Source organism: Solenopsis invicta, chromosome 5, assembly GCF_016802725.1.
Source record: "Solenopsis invicta isolate M01_SB chromosome 5, UNIL_Sinv_3.0, whole genome shotgun sequence".
Classification (NCBI taxonomy): Eukaryota; Metazoa; Arthropoda; class Insecta; order Hymenoptera; family Formicidae; genus Solenopsis; species Solenopsis invicta.
This window is the reverse complement of record NC_052668.1, coordinates 4,335,784-4,353,252: the sequence shown is the minus strand read 5'-3', so window position 1 is coordinate 4,353,252 and position 17,469 is coordinate 4,335,784. Positions and strand designations below refer to the sequence as shown.

Below are 17,469 nucleotides of genomic sequence, written 5' to 3'. Positions count from 1 at the left end.
AAAAACACGTTTTTTACATCAAATAATTGCCAGGAATTCTTATCGGATTTATTGTTAACAAAAAAATTCTAGAAGAAAATTAAATTTTTTTTCAAGATTTACAAAGCATTTTCGCTTTTAGAACATTCTGTGAAATATTACAATGATCATTGCAAAATACATTTTAATAATCCGTACAATTTTTTTAAATAGTAAGTGAAAGTACATATAATGTATATTTAATAAAAAAAATTTTTTTTATTAGATTTATTACTTTTTTCTTAAAAAGTTTCTGAAAAACAGCTACTTTTAACATTTCTTTCAAACTATTTCTCTATAAATAAAAATGCTTATTTTTTACCTCGAATGTGATACCTTCGCCTGGTATCGCGAGATTCCTAGCTTCAGCTTATTGTTACTGTTGCGCACAGGTAGTGCAAGAATTTATACTGGTTTATAAGAAGAAAATGAACTGTCACGATTTACATTTCGAATATATAAAGGCGAGCACCAAGATATCGGGTACTCGTGCGGTAGAGGAAGAGAACCTAACTCAACAACACACATGATGCACAGTGATCACGCGTTATTATATTATAATTTTAGAGTAAATACGCACGCACGTGTGGATTTTTAAAGTAATACGTATTTACATTTTAGTGGTCGTGATGTTTACTGTAATGATAGGTCAAACGCCATTGTTAACGCAAAGTTATCAGCGGCATTTTTTGTTATCTATATAAAATTATCTGAATAAAGAAATCTCTTCATCATTATCTAGATTATTAAAATGTATTATCTCTATTTTTATCTTAGATAAGTGTTATTTTTTAAAATTATTTACCTTAATGTTAATAAAAATAAGTATGAAGTATCGTTCTTAGTTTCAATTTTCAAGTTACTGTTTACTATAACAAGATAATTTTTTGAAGTAATAACATAGATTGCATGGATCCAAATAATAGCGCACTATAAAATTTGACTTTAAACTATGAATGGTTCTAAAATTCTTATCTCTAGAAACTTTGTGAATCATCACAGTATGAGTTTTATATATATATATACATATATATGTTTTCTATATTTTTTAACTTTAATTTTTATTTGCGTATTATTCTAAAACAAAAGAACTTTTTTCGTCAGATTGAATTATTTAAAAAACTCTTACAAAATTGTTATTTTTAAGAAATAAAGATTTACACATAAAAATATATGAATATATTTAAAAAGCGTCAAATATGATCGAGATTGAAGCTTTGTTACCTATTATTGTTTTATATATATATTGTAAATACATTTTCAGTTTTTATAAAACTGCGTTGCTTTATTTGATGCTTTTTTGGTTATTTGTGTGATTATATTTAGAGCTGTATTCATAGTTATGATAAATCTGAGATATACTAAATTTGAATCTAGCTCAAAACCTGATTCTGAGGATAAATGACTATGTATATGACTTTTAAATCTTGTGCCTACGATGCTAGAAATTGGTCTAAGTCTTGAATGAAAAGAGAATGTACTAATTGTATTAGTCAGTTGGTGGAATTGTATAAATGCTGTTAGCTCGATTCTCTCTTCGTGTGAGATCGATTTTTATCATCGTGGACACAGGTCTTTTTAAGTGAGCTAATTTAAATTATTATTGCTTAATATGAATATATTGTTTTTGTATCCTAAATTGTTTTGTTCGAGAGCAAAATTATTTTAAAATAATTTAGATAGAGTAATAAATAATTTTTTTAGTTTTTATTTATATAAATTTAATCATTTTAAAATTTAAAAACTATAATTATATATAATAATATATATTTTAATATGTATGGACATATTTGATATACATTATGTATAACTATATAGAACTATATATAATTTTATACAAAAAATTTTTTATCGGGAATATGATCTTTTAACTTTAATTTTCTTTTTAATTAGTTTATTGTAATTTTTAAGAAAGTTATGATTTTTCAAAAGTTGTCTTACATTTGCCATAACTTTTTTCACATATTTGCCAAACTTACACAGTTTTACTAATTGGAAATGCTATTTTACTTTTCAAATGTATAGAAGATTGAAACTAAGTAAAATTATGGTTGAAAAGCATCTCATTATGGTATATTTTTTAATAGAAACGTAAAACGGGAATGGCCCCACGATGTTGAGTAAGGAACAAAAAATTGCGACAGAGTAAATGTTAATCTTATCTTCTTTTAATTTTATCTGTGCGCAACACTGGCTACCAGAGAATGGCATGAGTTTGAAATATTTTGAGGAGGCATATCCCGGGAGTATTCGTGTAAATTTAAATCGCTTAAACGCGTTTTGTCTCATTATCAGGTATGCAAAGACTTATCACAAATATTAAATAATAAAAAAAGTTCTAGTAATGTACTTTTATTGTAATGTGTAACGTCTAAATTTTCCAAGTATACTTGGAAACGCGCACACGCTTGCGCACACACACACTTTTTCTTTTCTTTTATATTTAATTAGAATAATAATTTGTTATCAAATTGTAATTACAAGTTATTTTTATTTCTTTTTTCGCTATCATTATATTTGTGCGATGTCTTTTTTGTTATTTTTAAAGATGCGTAATTGCAAGGACATATGCCGTGAATTATCATGTTGTTTCTCGCCGTTATCTTTAGTTAAATTACCAAAAATTGAAAGTCTGCACATTTTCCAGCGCAATGTGCACTCATGAGCAAACCTGTACGTGTCGTATAATATATCATTTTTGATTTACGTTTTATATGTACACTCTGCATACCTAACATTATACATTTATTATTATTATAGCAACAATTTTTCGAATCAGCAAGAATGGAGATAATGTAAACTAAAGAACAAATATTTATACACCATTAATATAGCAATAAAAATGACACTTGCTATTTTAATAGTAATTTGTCCTAAAAATTTTAATCTTTAGAGGACTTGATTTTGGAATTACTTCTATTATTCTTAATTTAAAACTTGAGATATATGCTATGATAATGAATGATAGATGCTATGGTAATGAAAAAGCTAAGATTCAGTGCAGTGATATATCAGCTTCTTGTCCTTTAGAAGTTAAAAACAAAGCATGAAAGCAAATATAAAAAATTAAGAGCATATGTCGATTTGCATTTATTTTTCGATAATGTGTTTTGTGCCTGTGATAAGTTTTTTAAGCAGTCGCATTATTGAAACGCACAGATACAATACGTACTGCGGGATACAATTTATATTCTGCATTATATGTGTTTTCCGGTTTATATGATACGATTGCTATTAATTTTTAACGACAGATGAGCTTAAAGAATTCCTTATCGTAATGTCAAAATTATTTATTCGTCAATCGATGCGATATTGACAGCACGTATCGTATATCTAATGATGCGAATTAAATATATAGAGAAGTTGCCGATACTGACACAAGTCTTCTAAAGCGACTCTCTCTTATTTCTCTGAAACTAAATATTGCTGTTTATTAATATAAAAATATCTGTTTAAATAACTGAAAAATTCATAAACGTTAACTTTATCTATTAATCCTAGTCCAAGAGGATTGTGTTCTGATATGCATGATCACTATTGAAAATCTATAATTCACGTAACATGTGTTACAGATTATCAGTACTAGCAATGTACATCGGAATACAGCTATTGTCGTGCTACACGTTGCATTTTGTGGAACAGCATTAGATATTTATACAAATCGGAAAAAAACGATCTTTTGTCGAAGTAAAAGGTTTCTAAGAACTCTCGTAAACATTAACTTGTTGGTATTTTATATAGATGAAACTCATATGAAAAGAAAAGTAAAAAAAATGTAGTATTATTGTCTACTATGTTTGTTTTTAGGCTTGTTTGTCAGATGTTTGTTTTTTATTATCTTATGAAAAATAAAATTATTACAACAAAAAATATATAAACTGCTTCTATGCTAATCATCATATAGAAAACTCTTCCTAATTTGTACTTGTTTTCAAAGTTTTGTTTTCAACTTTTGTTTAATCTTTTCAGATATGATTTTTTTTAGAAATAGGACATATTGTATTATATTGTATTATATTATATTATATAGTTTAATTATATTTAAATATTTGAGTGATTGTTAAATACAAAAGTACTATAAAAATGAGATTCAAATATAAAAATTTTTAATAGTAGATCCAAAAAATATTAGCAAGTTATAAAATTGTTTATTATTTGATTTTTTTAAGTTACTGACTGACTGAATACGAAAATGATTTTGAAATATCTAAATTAAAAATAACAAAAGTAATATAGCAACAAGATAAAATAGTAAATTGTAATGAAATTGATTATTATGGGCATAATTGAGTGTATTTATTAAGAGGTTATATATATACTTAAGTGGGTAAAAAAATTAATTTTTCATTTTTTGCACGTTCTTATAATCTGATATTTTAAGAATAGTTTCTTAAAGTTACAAGTTTGAAAAATAAAAAAGTGTTAAAAATATGATTATTATAATTACCTGGTGAACGTCGCTTGATTTTAAATGCGTTTTTTCTCAAAACAGTGTTTCTTACATCGGTACCCAAAATATCTCGAAAATAAATGGATGAATCAGACTTGGATTTTTTTTTATTTATTCAGCATAAAACTATGCAGTCTTTGTCGTAGAAATTTTTTTTTTATAGAGCTTGGTTTCTTTATAACTAAAAAACATTGATTTGTAGGCGATAATTTGTACTTTTATATTCAAATATGCGCCATTTTGCAATAAACGCGAGTTTAAAATCAAGAAAGACTAGATTTATCGATATATATTTTAAGAATTTATTGCATTTCGGATGACTGTGCATAAATTATATAGTGGCTATTGCAGACAGCTACAGCAGCTAACATGCCTGATGCTTATGGCGATATAGATCTTACTTTTTAATATTTTTAAATAAAATAATTACATTTTATTAATAAAACCTTATATAAAGTATTAGTACAAACTTCGCTAATACATTTGGAGAAAAAAAATTGATGAATGTAGGGCTATTTTTTACTTTTCAAACTTTTTCTAGGCGTATATAACTCTTTAAGCGTTATTATAATGAAATAATTTATTATGAATGTTTTTTCTTCGCAACTAGAATCATGTATGTATTTTTTTATTAATAGGTATTTTTTCTATTATTGAAATATAAAAGGCTTGAAAAGTACAAGCCTTTGTGTATTATATATGATATAATGTTATCAAAAATTTATATAATTATATTTTATTATAGTTATATTTAAGTAATTGATGTGTGAAAGTAATAGGTACTGCGCATTATGTCCATAAATGTATTGATTAGCTCGAGAACTTTTCAATCTTACTTCGTAAATAACTTTTTAATATTTTTGGTTGTATTTATCACAATATTTTTTAGTTGAAGTTTAAATAATTTGCTTGAAAACCTAATAAGGTGTAATAGGGGTCAATGTCGCTGATCATAACCATGCCTAACCCTGATGAAAGTATCGGAAGAATTCGGATAGGAAAATTTCTATCGGTCTGAATCTATTTTAGTTCAAAATTTGAACTCGAACGAGTCAATTTTATACCGAGTGAATCCATGAAAAATAGGAATAGCATTTGATTGAATCCGATATATTCCGAAGTCGACGAAGAAATTCCAGTCCGACTGAATTCCATCTAAACCGAATGCCTGATAAGAATATACAGGATGTATAAAAAGTGTGGAAACCCTTAAATATTTCTGTTCCCTTGCATTTTACAAGAAAATGTTTCAGACAAAAGTTGTAGGGTTTTAAAAGATTTACTTACTGATTTTATCAGTTTGACCTTAGATGGCATCGCCAAGGTTACATTAAAATCACATTAAATTTACTACAAGAAAATGTAATAAAAGATATAATGTTAGATTATCGGTACTTCCCTAACATTCTATATTTTTTATTGAATTTTCTTGTAGTTGATTTCGAGAGCTTTCCAAAACACTATAAATAAGTTTATTTTTGTTAAGTACTTTCCGAGTTGTTTGAAAGTTACACTGTAGCTTTCAAGCCTCACAACTCGGAAAAAACTCAGCGAAAATAAACTTTCTTGTAGGATTTTGGAAAGGTCTTGACACCAGCTATTAGATTCTAGAATCAAAAATAGGATGTTTCATTTAAAAAAGTTAATTTAATTTTGATGTGACCTTGGCGACGCCATCCAATGTCAAATTAATAAGATCAGTAAATAAATCTGTTGAAACCCTACAATTTTTATCTAAAATATTTTCTTGTAAAATGCAAGGAAACGGAAATATTTAGGAGTTTCCACACTTTTTATACATCTTGTATATTATATCATTACACCACATAATCTCAGTAAACAAAACAATATTTTTGTAACATTTTAGAAAACATTTTTTGTAATAAAAAAAAAGTTTCTCAAGAATTTTTTTTTTCTGAAATTCTCAAGCGGCCACCCGTCCAAGTCGTAACCGCGGCGAACGATGCTTGACCTCTGCGATTGCTGCGAATTGATCCTTTGTAATGATCTGTAAAAATTTTGTGTTAATACGCGTATATAACTGATAGATCAGGTCTATATATGTTATCGAAACACATGTATAATTAAAGCATATTATTTATATAAACATAAAAACTATATAAAATTCTAGTTTTTTTACCGATTTTCACAAATGCGGAATAGCATCTGGAATAACTTTTCTGTTATTTGTTTAAATGACAATGCAATTAGAAAATGTATGTTAATATAAATACAATAATTAAATTAAGTATGAAGAAATTTTTATTAAAAAATAGTAAAAAAAACATTTAAAAAATATTGGCTGCTTATTGGAATATAGACCGGGGTTTTTTCATCTACAGATCTATTACGTCTATCGATAATATTTAACTTTCTGAACAGTAACTGTACTCAAGCAAAAAATCTTGTACTTTAAAATCAAAAGAGCATGCATACGCAAAAGGTTCAAATAGTCAATATATACTGAATCAGAGTCAAGATATACTATTAGAAAATCCTATCCACGTATTCTATGTAAAATACGTGGATAGAACGTAGATTTTACGTACCGGGTGATGAGAACTGGAATTATTTGGATGTGAAGCACGGATTAAAAAAGTTAGAAACCCAGTAAATGAAAATGGATTAAATATTTGTAATCCATTTTAACTTATTTGAATATATTTTAGATTAAAAGATAGCAGTTAAATCATTTCAATTTTATGTCATGGATTAAGATGGATGACATGCAAAAACTCCTTTTAGTTTAAAAAAATTAAAATCACTTTTATTTCAATTCTATTTCACTAAATGAATTATATAGCGCGCATAACTTTTTTGGATAGAAAAAAATGGAAATTCTGTAATTTCAACCTTATTTTATGGATTAAAATAGATTCGAGGAATTCTTAAATTTTAATTAGATAAAAATGGATTTGTGTGGTCATTGCCGAATCCAAATTCTTAATTTTTTTGGATCCATTTTTGTTTGCTGGGAAACTTGTTTCGGATTATTGGTGGATTTATTCTGATTGAATCTTGAGAAATTGCATAGATTAAGAAGGACTGAAAACTATGTTCGTACGAGTCTCGGATTCGTTCGGATTGGATGCACGGATTGAAAAAGTTTTAAAGTTTATTTTGAATTTATTTTGATTGAACCTTGAGGAACCGCATGGGTTAAAATGAATTGAAAATTTTGTTTGGACGAGCCTCGGATTTATTCGAATTGGACTTACGGATTAAAAAGGGTTAAATGACTGTTTTGAATTGGTGTAGGATTCATTCGGATTAAAATTGAAAAGGACGTACAGATTGAAATTATTTTCTTGGCTGTATTACGGATTCAAGCGGATAAAACTTAGAGTTGATGAACGGATTGAAAAAGGTTACAAATTTGATTTGGATAATCTTGGTTTAGAACGGACACAGATTTCAGCATGGCTCGAAAAAGTTTGTGTTAAATTCCTATCTGGAACTTTCATCAAGGAAATACGTATAAATCTTTTTCGCATCAATTTTTTTTATTATGTAATCGAGCTTAAATCTGAGAATTCAACATTTTAAGATAATCTGTAGTTCGAGTTGTTTTCATTTTGTACAAACACCCTGTAAAATTTTTGTTCAAGCAAATGTTTGCACACGTTGATAGGTCTAGAGGTAGAAAAGATCTAATTTAAACACTTTTTTCGTTCTTGACATAAAGTCGCTAGGGTTTTGTATAAAGGATTACATTAGTACTTAAACTTTAATTCTACAGGATTTTGAAACCTTCTAAAGGCAATTCGAAAAATAATGTGTAAAAAGATTAATAACATTTGATCGGTAACTTTAGGTTCCCTTAATATTTTACTCACAATCAGTAAAATTTATAGCGATGACATTATTTAAAAGTGATCACAATATAAGTTTTATATTAATGTACATATATAGTTCAATAAATTATTTTAAAAAATTATTGAAAATAAAGTTTTAGTTACAATAACTATAAAATAGTTTATATCATTACGACAATAATATTTATGCAATTAATTTTCAATGAAATTAGTACTTCAGCTACAGTACATAGGTAAATTTTATTACAAATAATTTATGACAATTACATCCAGTTTACAACCGATTAGTGTATGACCGAAATAACTTATGACAACAGAGCAGTGGTACAGATTCTTAAGTACTAAGAACGAAAAATCCTAATCCAGTAAACGAAAATAGATTGAAAATTCGTAATTTATTTTAATTTATTTGAATACATTTTGGATTAAAAGACAGCAATTAAGTCATTTCAATCCTATGCCATAGATTAAAATGGATTGGATGAGTTGCGAAAACTTTTTTTAGATTAAAAAAATACAAATCACTTAACCTCAATCTTGTTTCATGGACTAAAATGGATTATATAGTCTACATAACTTTTTTAAACTGAAAAAAATAGAAATCGCATAATTTTACTCTCATTTCATGGAAATTGGCATTAAAATGGTTTCAAAGAATTCTCAAACTTTAATTGGATATAAATAAATTCGTATGATCATTGATGAATCCAAATTCTTGATTTTTTGAATCCATTAGACAAAGCAGGTGCACGCTACAAAGCTTTTGATATTACATAATTTATAAATTACAAATTTATCATTAAAAAGAATCCACATTACTTTTTGTCACAGCTGTCAATATATAGCTGTCAAAATTCAATCAAGACGAAGATAGCTACTCTCGCAATTATGAGAAGATTTCTATCCATTTTAAATATTTTGAATTTATTTCCGTTTGCTGGGAAGTTTAAATCTTAGCCGAAACAAAATGATATATCAGTATCAGTGGTCTTTTTTTACTATTGTATATTAACATGAAAGCTACTTTTTCATTCTTTCGATCTCTTGCAAAACGCAATCTTTAGCGAATCATGACCAATCTTCTTTTATCATATTGGCACCTTTTTCAGCTATCATAATTGTCGGTGCGTTAGTATTCCCTGAAACTATATTTGGCATAATCGACGCATCAATTACTCGCAATCCCACGATTCCGTGTACTCTTAATCTAGCGTCAACGACGGCATAGGGATCATTGGCAGGACCCATTTTGCAGGTGCCAACTGGATGGAATATCGTCGATGTAAAATGTCGTGCGTAGCACATCCAATACTCATCCGTTGAGCCATTAAACTGCGAACATCCTGGTATCAGTTTTGGATTTGGCCGGGCATTTAACTTCCGCATGAGACGAGTGTTACTAATTTTTTCTATAAATCTTACGCCTTCCACCTGTAAAATCAATACAATCTTTCAAACTTCTATCAATAATACATTTTTATGTAATGGAATCTTGAATTGCTTTTCTTTGATATTAATATTTTTATTCTCGAGAGAAAGAATTAATATTACTATAAATGAATCAATATTAACCAAAAATTTTTTTGAGAATTTTTTTTTTTTAATTTATGAAAATTTCTAGAAAAGAGACTTAATTATTTTAAATTTTATTAATGTTTCGGATATTACATTGATTTGAAAAAGCTGAAAAATATTCAGATTTATTTTTTTAATATTTCTAAAATATATTCTAATTCTTACAAAAAAATTGTAGAAATTTTCTAAAAAGTTATAAAATTTATATTGACACTGTGCAAAATGAATGAAGAATTCTGGGATTTTTCATCAAGGTTACCTTTTAGAGACTTCATTCATGACTAAGATTTTTACCTGCGATTTATTATCTTGGTATTCATTTGTAATTCGGACAAAATATTGTTTTACCAATCTATGATCGTTTATTGCTAGTAAATTTAAGTTAGCTTTCATGAATCAAAGATCTTTTGCCACTCGCCACGATTGATCTGTCATCCTTGCTAATTAGTTATTAGTTGCAAGAAATATTTTGCACTATTTTGCAACAAAAACGTACTAGAACTTGGAGATCACGAGGATCTTCGAAATAATTTGGAGTAATAGCGGGAGCTTCATTTGGATCTGCTGATTTGAGCTCGATGAAACCTTTACTGCGTGGTCTTAAAAGAATTGGAAAAACTCCGAAAGCTTGAGTATCTTCTGTGATATTTTTATACAATCTGCTGATAGTACTAGATTCAATTCCGTATGAATGAGCTGTGAAAATTCCGTAATCTGAGAAAGCCGAGAATATCAACTGTACATCCGGATAATCAATCCCGTTTGCATATCTGCAGCATAAAAATTATTTCAAACAAATTATTGTCATTAAACAATTTTATTTTGTAAATATAGTTTAATATAATTTAAACTTCATTTTGCTACAATCGAAAATTGAACCTAATAAATTTTTGCGGTACACGTATAAAATTTTTTATAATAAATAATAACGTTATCTTGTAATTCTGTTCAGAAGACATGAATGTATTGTCCATCCTCTATAAAATGTATTTTTTACTTTCAATATTTTTTTCGACATCTTACTTTTTGACTTTCACATTATAAAGGATTTAAATTTTGCTAAAATAGTTTTTCCACCTTTGATAATATAACCATATACCATAACATGGCTAAAAATAAGATATTTAAATAAAAATATAGAGTATTTTATAAGTGATGTGTGAACAATAAACTCACGATTTTTAATTAAAATTTCAAGATAATGTTAATCTTGTTTACAAAAAATTTCAAATATATTGAAAAGATTCATTCTTTGCACATTAAATTGCAATTATTACAGAAACTTAATATGTTAGTGAAAATCGACTTCGTTTTCAGTTTAACAATCCATTTAAAAATCTGTAAGAAGCACTTTGTCTGCCAATGCATCCAATTTAATTTAAATCTAGGTAAATTGGTAATTTAAAGTATTATAAATTGCATGGAGTTGTATAAAAATATTTTTATTTGGCACTTTTGAAAAAAATGGCACTGTTATTTCAAAGTTACAATTCTCTAAAAATAAATCAACTTCTAATAGTAATGGAAGTGATGAGTTTTTTAGAACACACAAGAAAATCAAAATTTGTAGATTAATATCGTCAGTAATCATTAGCAGTATTTAAATGTTTTTATATCTAAACAAAATTACCTTTTTTAAGAAAAATAAAAAAGAGCACTAAGTGTGTGTGCTCAAAAAAGATTATTGTATCAAAAAATCAAGTATTACAGTAATATCTTTAATTTTTTATATTTAAAATCAATCCAAATTAAATATGTCTAAAGAATTAAATTTTTTATATCTTACCTAAGATACGTTTACATGTACTTTATCTTATCTTTATCTAAATAATTTTAAGTCCTTTAAATTCAATATTGCTTACTTGGTATTAATAAATCCTGTTCCGGCACTATATATTGTAGTGTACAACGGACCAGATTTGTTTAATATCATTTCTTGGATGCTTTTCAACTTTCTAACTTGAGATAGTTTTATAGTGAATTTGTTTTGCTCTGATATACCGTGTGGAGGATCGATAATATAGATTATTCCGGACATTCCCACATGATCTTGAAGATTTTGGCCTACACCGGGTGCATGATGCACCACAGGTATCTTCATATCCTCAAGATGGTGCATCGGCCCGATTCCTGACAGCATCAATAGTTGCGGCGATTGTATTGTACCAGCGGATAGAATTACTTCGCGTTTTGCGCCTGCTACGAAATGTTTATCGTCTTTGCGAAACAACACTCCATGTACTCTCTTCGATGTGTCATCTGCAAACAGGTCACTTCATCTTTACATACGCGATACATACATCAAAATTCTATTAAAACTATTACTTTTGACAACTTCAAAGATTTAAAGCTACAAAAAAAATATTCATGCAAATTTATTCAAGAAATAATATTGTTAAAAACGTTATAAAAATAAGTAATTTATATACAGGTTGCGTCAGCTAAATCCCGACAAAATACACAGTTTATTAAAATACTGTTTTATTTAGAAAAAACTTGAAATTACAAAAAAATTGTTTCGTACATTACTTAAGAGGTTCTTCCTAAGTTATTATTCAATATAATTCCCATTTTTTGCGATCACTTTTTCGATCTTTTTTTGCCTAAAGTACGAGCATGCTCTCTTCAACTGCCTCTTATCCAAATTTATTGCTGCCTCAATAGCGTCCTGAAGGATTGCCACATAGGAGTGCCTTGTTAGATACCCTTTTAATAACGTCAAATATAATAATTTAGGGGGGAGAGGGTTAAATCTGGACTATTGGGAGGTCAGAATTTCTTGGACCAAATTGCGTTTACGTTATCGGAAAGCCAGTTTTACATTAAATAGCTTGCGTAAGCCGTCGTCTTGTTGAAAAATATTTCAGATTTTCTTTAGCGATCCGACATGGCCTCATTCATTCCCAAAATGGTTGCTAATTTTTTAAGCGACATCTCTGTATCTTCCAAAATGAGCTTTCGAAATTTTTGGATGACAGCCAGTGTTCTTGCAGTTTTCTCTCTTGACTGTGCCTCGCCGAGAACTCCTTAGCAGAATCTCTTCTTCGGAACTTTCTCCGCGTTTGCATACTTTTGCGCGATGTCGTAAAACGTCGATCTTGTGTACCTAAAGAACCGAATAATTTCGGTCGACGAATATCTGGTGCGAAGCGCTTCAATTATCTCCGCTCTTTAATTGTATTCGGCCCTTGGTCTCACTAACTCGAACATTTTAAGATTATTATACGTTTTACTTATATATCTGATTTATCCGAACGTCATCAACTATCTATTGCGAAAGTCACATGTAGCAAGAAATTTGTCTTAAATTTTGTCTAGATTTAGCTGACGTACTATTTTTTTCAATAATATTTTTAATTTGCGTTTGTAAATTTTAACGAAAATTTTCGCAGCATCGTTCGAAGATGAGTGTTTTACGGATGAAAATATTTGCTTAACTCCCAGTTTTTCATAAAAGATGTAAAGTCTCAATTTATATATTGCGGTCTGTTGTCGCTAATTAATTATAGTGGAAGATCATTTCGTGAAAAAATTTCCCTAAAAATTTCCACCATTTCTTTTGCCGTTGTTCTTTTCATGCGGACTACCTCTGACCATTTGGTTCGCGCATTGATTACTAATAGAAAAGTATACCCTGCAAAAATATACTCTATGAAATTAGTATATGAATTTGTTGCTATGGTTTTTCCGGTTATTTCCAAGGATTTAGTTCAGTTTTTCTTAGGTTTTCTTCCACTTATCTACATTCTTCACAACTTTGCGCTATTTTTTCAATATTACTATCGATATTCGGCCACCAAAAAAATAATTGGGCTATCATTTTTATGTTTACAATTTTTGCGTGTACGAGGTGTGATCAAAAAGTAAGGTGACTTTTCATTTTTATAAAAAAATATTCATTTATTCGTCCAAAATTATGTTATCCTCTTCAAAATAATCCCCCTCTGATACAATGCATTTGTGCCAGTGCTTTTTCCAGTCGTCAAAACATTTCTGAAATGCACTTTTGGGTATTGCCTTGAGCTCCTCCAGCGATGCAGCCTTAATCTCCTCAATCGTCGCAAATCTTCGTCCTTTTATAGACCTTTTCAATTTTGGGAAGAGGAAAAAGTCGCAGGGGGCCAAGTCTGGTGAATACGGTGGCTGAGGCATGATGATAGTATTGTTTTTGGCCAAAAAAGTACTCACTAGTAACGACGTGTGCGCAGGTGCATTATCATGGTGCAGAATCCATGAATTTTCTTTCCACACTTCCGGACGTTTTTTTCTTATTGATTCACGCAAACGCCGCATAACCTCAAGGTAATACTCCTTGTTTACCGTACGACCTTATGGTAGGAATTCTTGATGCACAACGCCATGGTAATCAAAGAAAACTGTGAGCAAAACCTTCACATTCGAACGAACTTGGCGTGTCTTTTTCGGTTCTCCTGGGCTTTCCTGGGCTCTTCCACTGGGATGGGCTTTGGTTTCGACGTCATAACCATATACCCATGTTTCGTCACCAGTTATAACCCTTTTGAGCAGATCAGGATCATCATTGACGTTGTTCAACATGTCTTGGGCGATGTTCATGCGACGCTGCTTCTGATCAAAATTAAGCAGTTTTGGAACGAATTTCGCTGTCATACCCAAAACATCGGTTAAAATTGATTGGCATGAGCCAAACGATATGTTAAGATCATCAGCTATTTCTCTAATCGTGATTCGACGATTTTTCAACACAATTTCTTTTACTTCCTGAACATTTTCGTCGGTTTTTGACGTGCTGGGGCGTCCAGAGCGAGGTTCATCGTTAACATTTTCTCGGCCCTCTTGGAATAACTTATACCATTTATAAACATTTTTTTTACTCAAAGTTGACTCACCGTACGCCACTGTCAACATTTCAAGAGTTTTTGAACACTTAATACCATTTTTTACACAAAAATTAATACAAACTCTCTGCTCCATTATTTTCAACAGCAAAAATTCGCCGAGCACGCAAACACGAGTTTAACCTTTATGCCTCTCACATAAAAACAACACATGCTATATAGTCAAAACTGTGAACATATGATCGTGACGAGTGTACAAACACAAAAAAAAAATTTTGAAATTAGAGTGTACAGAGCGCGCGAAATTCAAAAAGTCACCTTACTTTTTGATCACACCTTGTATAGCGTGTAATTCTTTTAAAATTGTTTTAGTTGGGGTTCATAACTCGATATCCTCATATTTTTGTTCCATTGATAATGCATCTTTTTCTAATGCAAATGTTTTCAATGTGTCCTCTATTATTTTTTTATTTGATCACTTATTTGCTATATGTCTTATAAATTTTGCTACTAATACATCTTTCCGTGTTTTTTGCTTAATTGTTTTTATTGTTTAAGTGTGAATAAGATTTTTGCGCTGTATAATTTAAGTAAGTATTTTTTGTTTTTTCATGATTTTATTTTCCCTCTTCTGACATTAGCAAGCGGGATAACGCATCTGTGTCTCTCGATTTAACATATTACATTTTATAATTAAAGGCTTTTAAAAAATCTGCGTATTTTTGTAATTTGCGCGTATTTATCGGCGGAAGGCCTTTTACCTTTTCGAAAATATAAATTAGTGATCTATTATTGGTTTTTAACATAAATTCTGGTCCGTAAATATAATCGTAAAATTTGATGACTTCGAATATAATCGCTTGCACTTCCTTATCTATCTATAAATAATTACGCTCACTCATGGATAAGGTTTTCGAAACATATGCTATCGTTCCCCTTTTATGGTTATATGAGAAAGAACTATTGAAATGCCGTAACCCGAAGGGACACAGGCTAATACAATTTCTTTTTCCGGATCGTAATTATTAAGTATTATATGAGGTATATATTTTATTATTCCTTTTTTGCCCAAATAAATGCCTTTTGACGCTCGGTATATATTTTTTGATACTATAATAGTATAAACATAGTTTCACTTGTTTTATTTTTAATTACGGAAACCATTGTTTGTAACCCTTTCCCTTATTAAAAAAATTGCCGATTTTCCGTCTATTTTTATTTCTATCAATTTTTTATTTATTTGGATCTTTAAATATTGTGGTTTAACGCTAATCGAATGACATTTCTTATTATTATGGTCATGTATGAAATGTAGATTGCTATACAATTCTGAATCATTTGTCCCGCTTTCCGTGTTTTTGACCTCGGTTTGAACATTTTTGTTTTTTTTAGTATCGCATTGAGTACATGTTTTGATCTTATGTCAAAAATCTTTTTTTTTTTTTTTTATGATTAAATTTTCTGTGGGAGAAACAGCGAAGTTCCCGTTGCTTCTTTTTTTTAAATTTTTGCGGTCTTGTTCCTTTTCCCCTTTGAAGATCAATCCCGTTTGTTGTAAATCTCGCATTTTGATGCTTCTTGTTCCAAAACTTTGGACAGTTGATTCTGTTTATTTCTGTCTCCGATTGTCCTTTATCTGTGTTGTTGTCTTCTACTGTCTGTTCCTTTTTTAGTTTTTACGCTGCTTTATTACTTTATTAGTCTCTTTGATTGCTATAACCGTCTTGATTGCCAAATCTAGTGATAAATTTTTCGTTCGAACAGTGCTATTTTTATCTGCTTGCTACGAATGCGCGTTAGTAATTGATTTCATGGCTTTATTTTTTATCTATGAATCTGAATTTCTTTATCAAATTACGTAGTTTCGCAATGTATTGCGTGATGGATTCATTTCTTTTTTGATTTTGTTCTTGAAAACGTGTTCGTGATACTGTCATATTTGGCTTGGGCAGTATTCTTTCATTTTTCTTGTAATGTGTGTGTGTGTGTGTGTGTCTTAAAGCTATCTTGTGTGTGTGTTGTAAAGCTATCTTTTTTAGTTTCTTTGGTTCACAAATCTTGCGGACCACTGCATAGATTTGTGCATCAATTTTTGTTAGGAAGATTGCTACCTTCTGTGATTTTGTTGGTTTTGATATAAAATTTAATTTACTCCATGAATTCCTGCCAGTTGTCTCTCCAATTTTATGATCCAATTTCGAAGAATACTCCATTCTGTTATTTCTTTTCTCACTCGTATTACTTATGCTGTCGAATTTGTCACTTTTCTTTTCTTGGTTCCCAACCTTGGTTAATTTTCTCTCTTAATAATTTACATATGTATCTAATTTTGTCTTAGGTATGTCAACACCTCTATCCGTTAATTTTTTCATCACTTCAGTATTTAAATTTTGAATCCATGCCATTTCATACTTGCTCATGGCTCATTATTGAATTTATTTCATTATTTTCGTCGCTACTATGGTGTTGAGTAAATAAAATAAGTCACAAGCTACTCGCAGCTAGGGCCGCCTACAGCTGCGGCTGCCTACGTCTCGGCAACCGGCGGGCGGTCCTTGCGCGCGGTGATACGCGCTTATTTGCAGAGTTTATTAATTTTTTTTTCGTTAACTATGGCAAATATTAAAAAATGGTACAGGACTTTTCTGCTCAGTTTTACTTGATCTATCAATCCACAAAACCACGGGCGGTAGTTACCTGACACCCTGTATGTAATCACCGTAATGACTTTACGAAAATCATTATTTGTATTTCTATTATAATATTACGTATAGTATTGCGTACATCATCGATG

At 29.5% G+C, this 17,469-nt stretch overlaps 2 protein-coding genes across 2 annotated transcripts in view; one reads left to right on the top strand and one right to left on the bottom strand.

Annotated features, from left to right (window-relative positions):
- Nucleotides 1-17,469, top strand: part of LOC105194942 (flotillin-2) — a 272,683-nt gene that overhangs the window by 126,881 nt on the left and 128,333 nt on the right. The gene's annotated exons all lie outside the window — the stretch shown is intronic.
- Nucleotides 9,207-17,469, bottom strand: part of LOC105194944 — a 29,371-nt gene continuing 21,108 nt past the window's right edge. The window contains exons 8-10 of the mRNA XM_039449594.1: nt 11,721-12,117; nt 10,355-10,628; nt 9,207-9,714 (exon numbers count right to left, since the gene is read on the bottom strand). Coding sequence (XP_039305528.1) covers nt 9,352-9,714; nt 10,355-10,628; nt 11,721-12,117 — 1,034 coding nt within the window. The 3' untranslated portion in view covers nt 9,207-9,351. The remainder of the gene's footprint in view (nt 9,715-10,354; nt 10,629-11,720; nt 12,118-17,469) is intronic.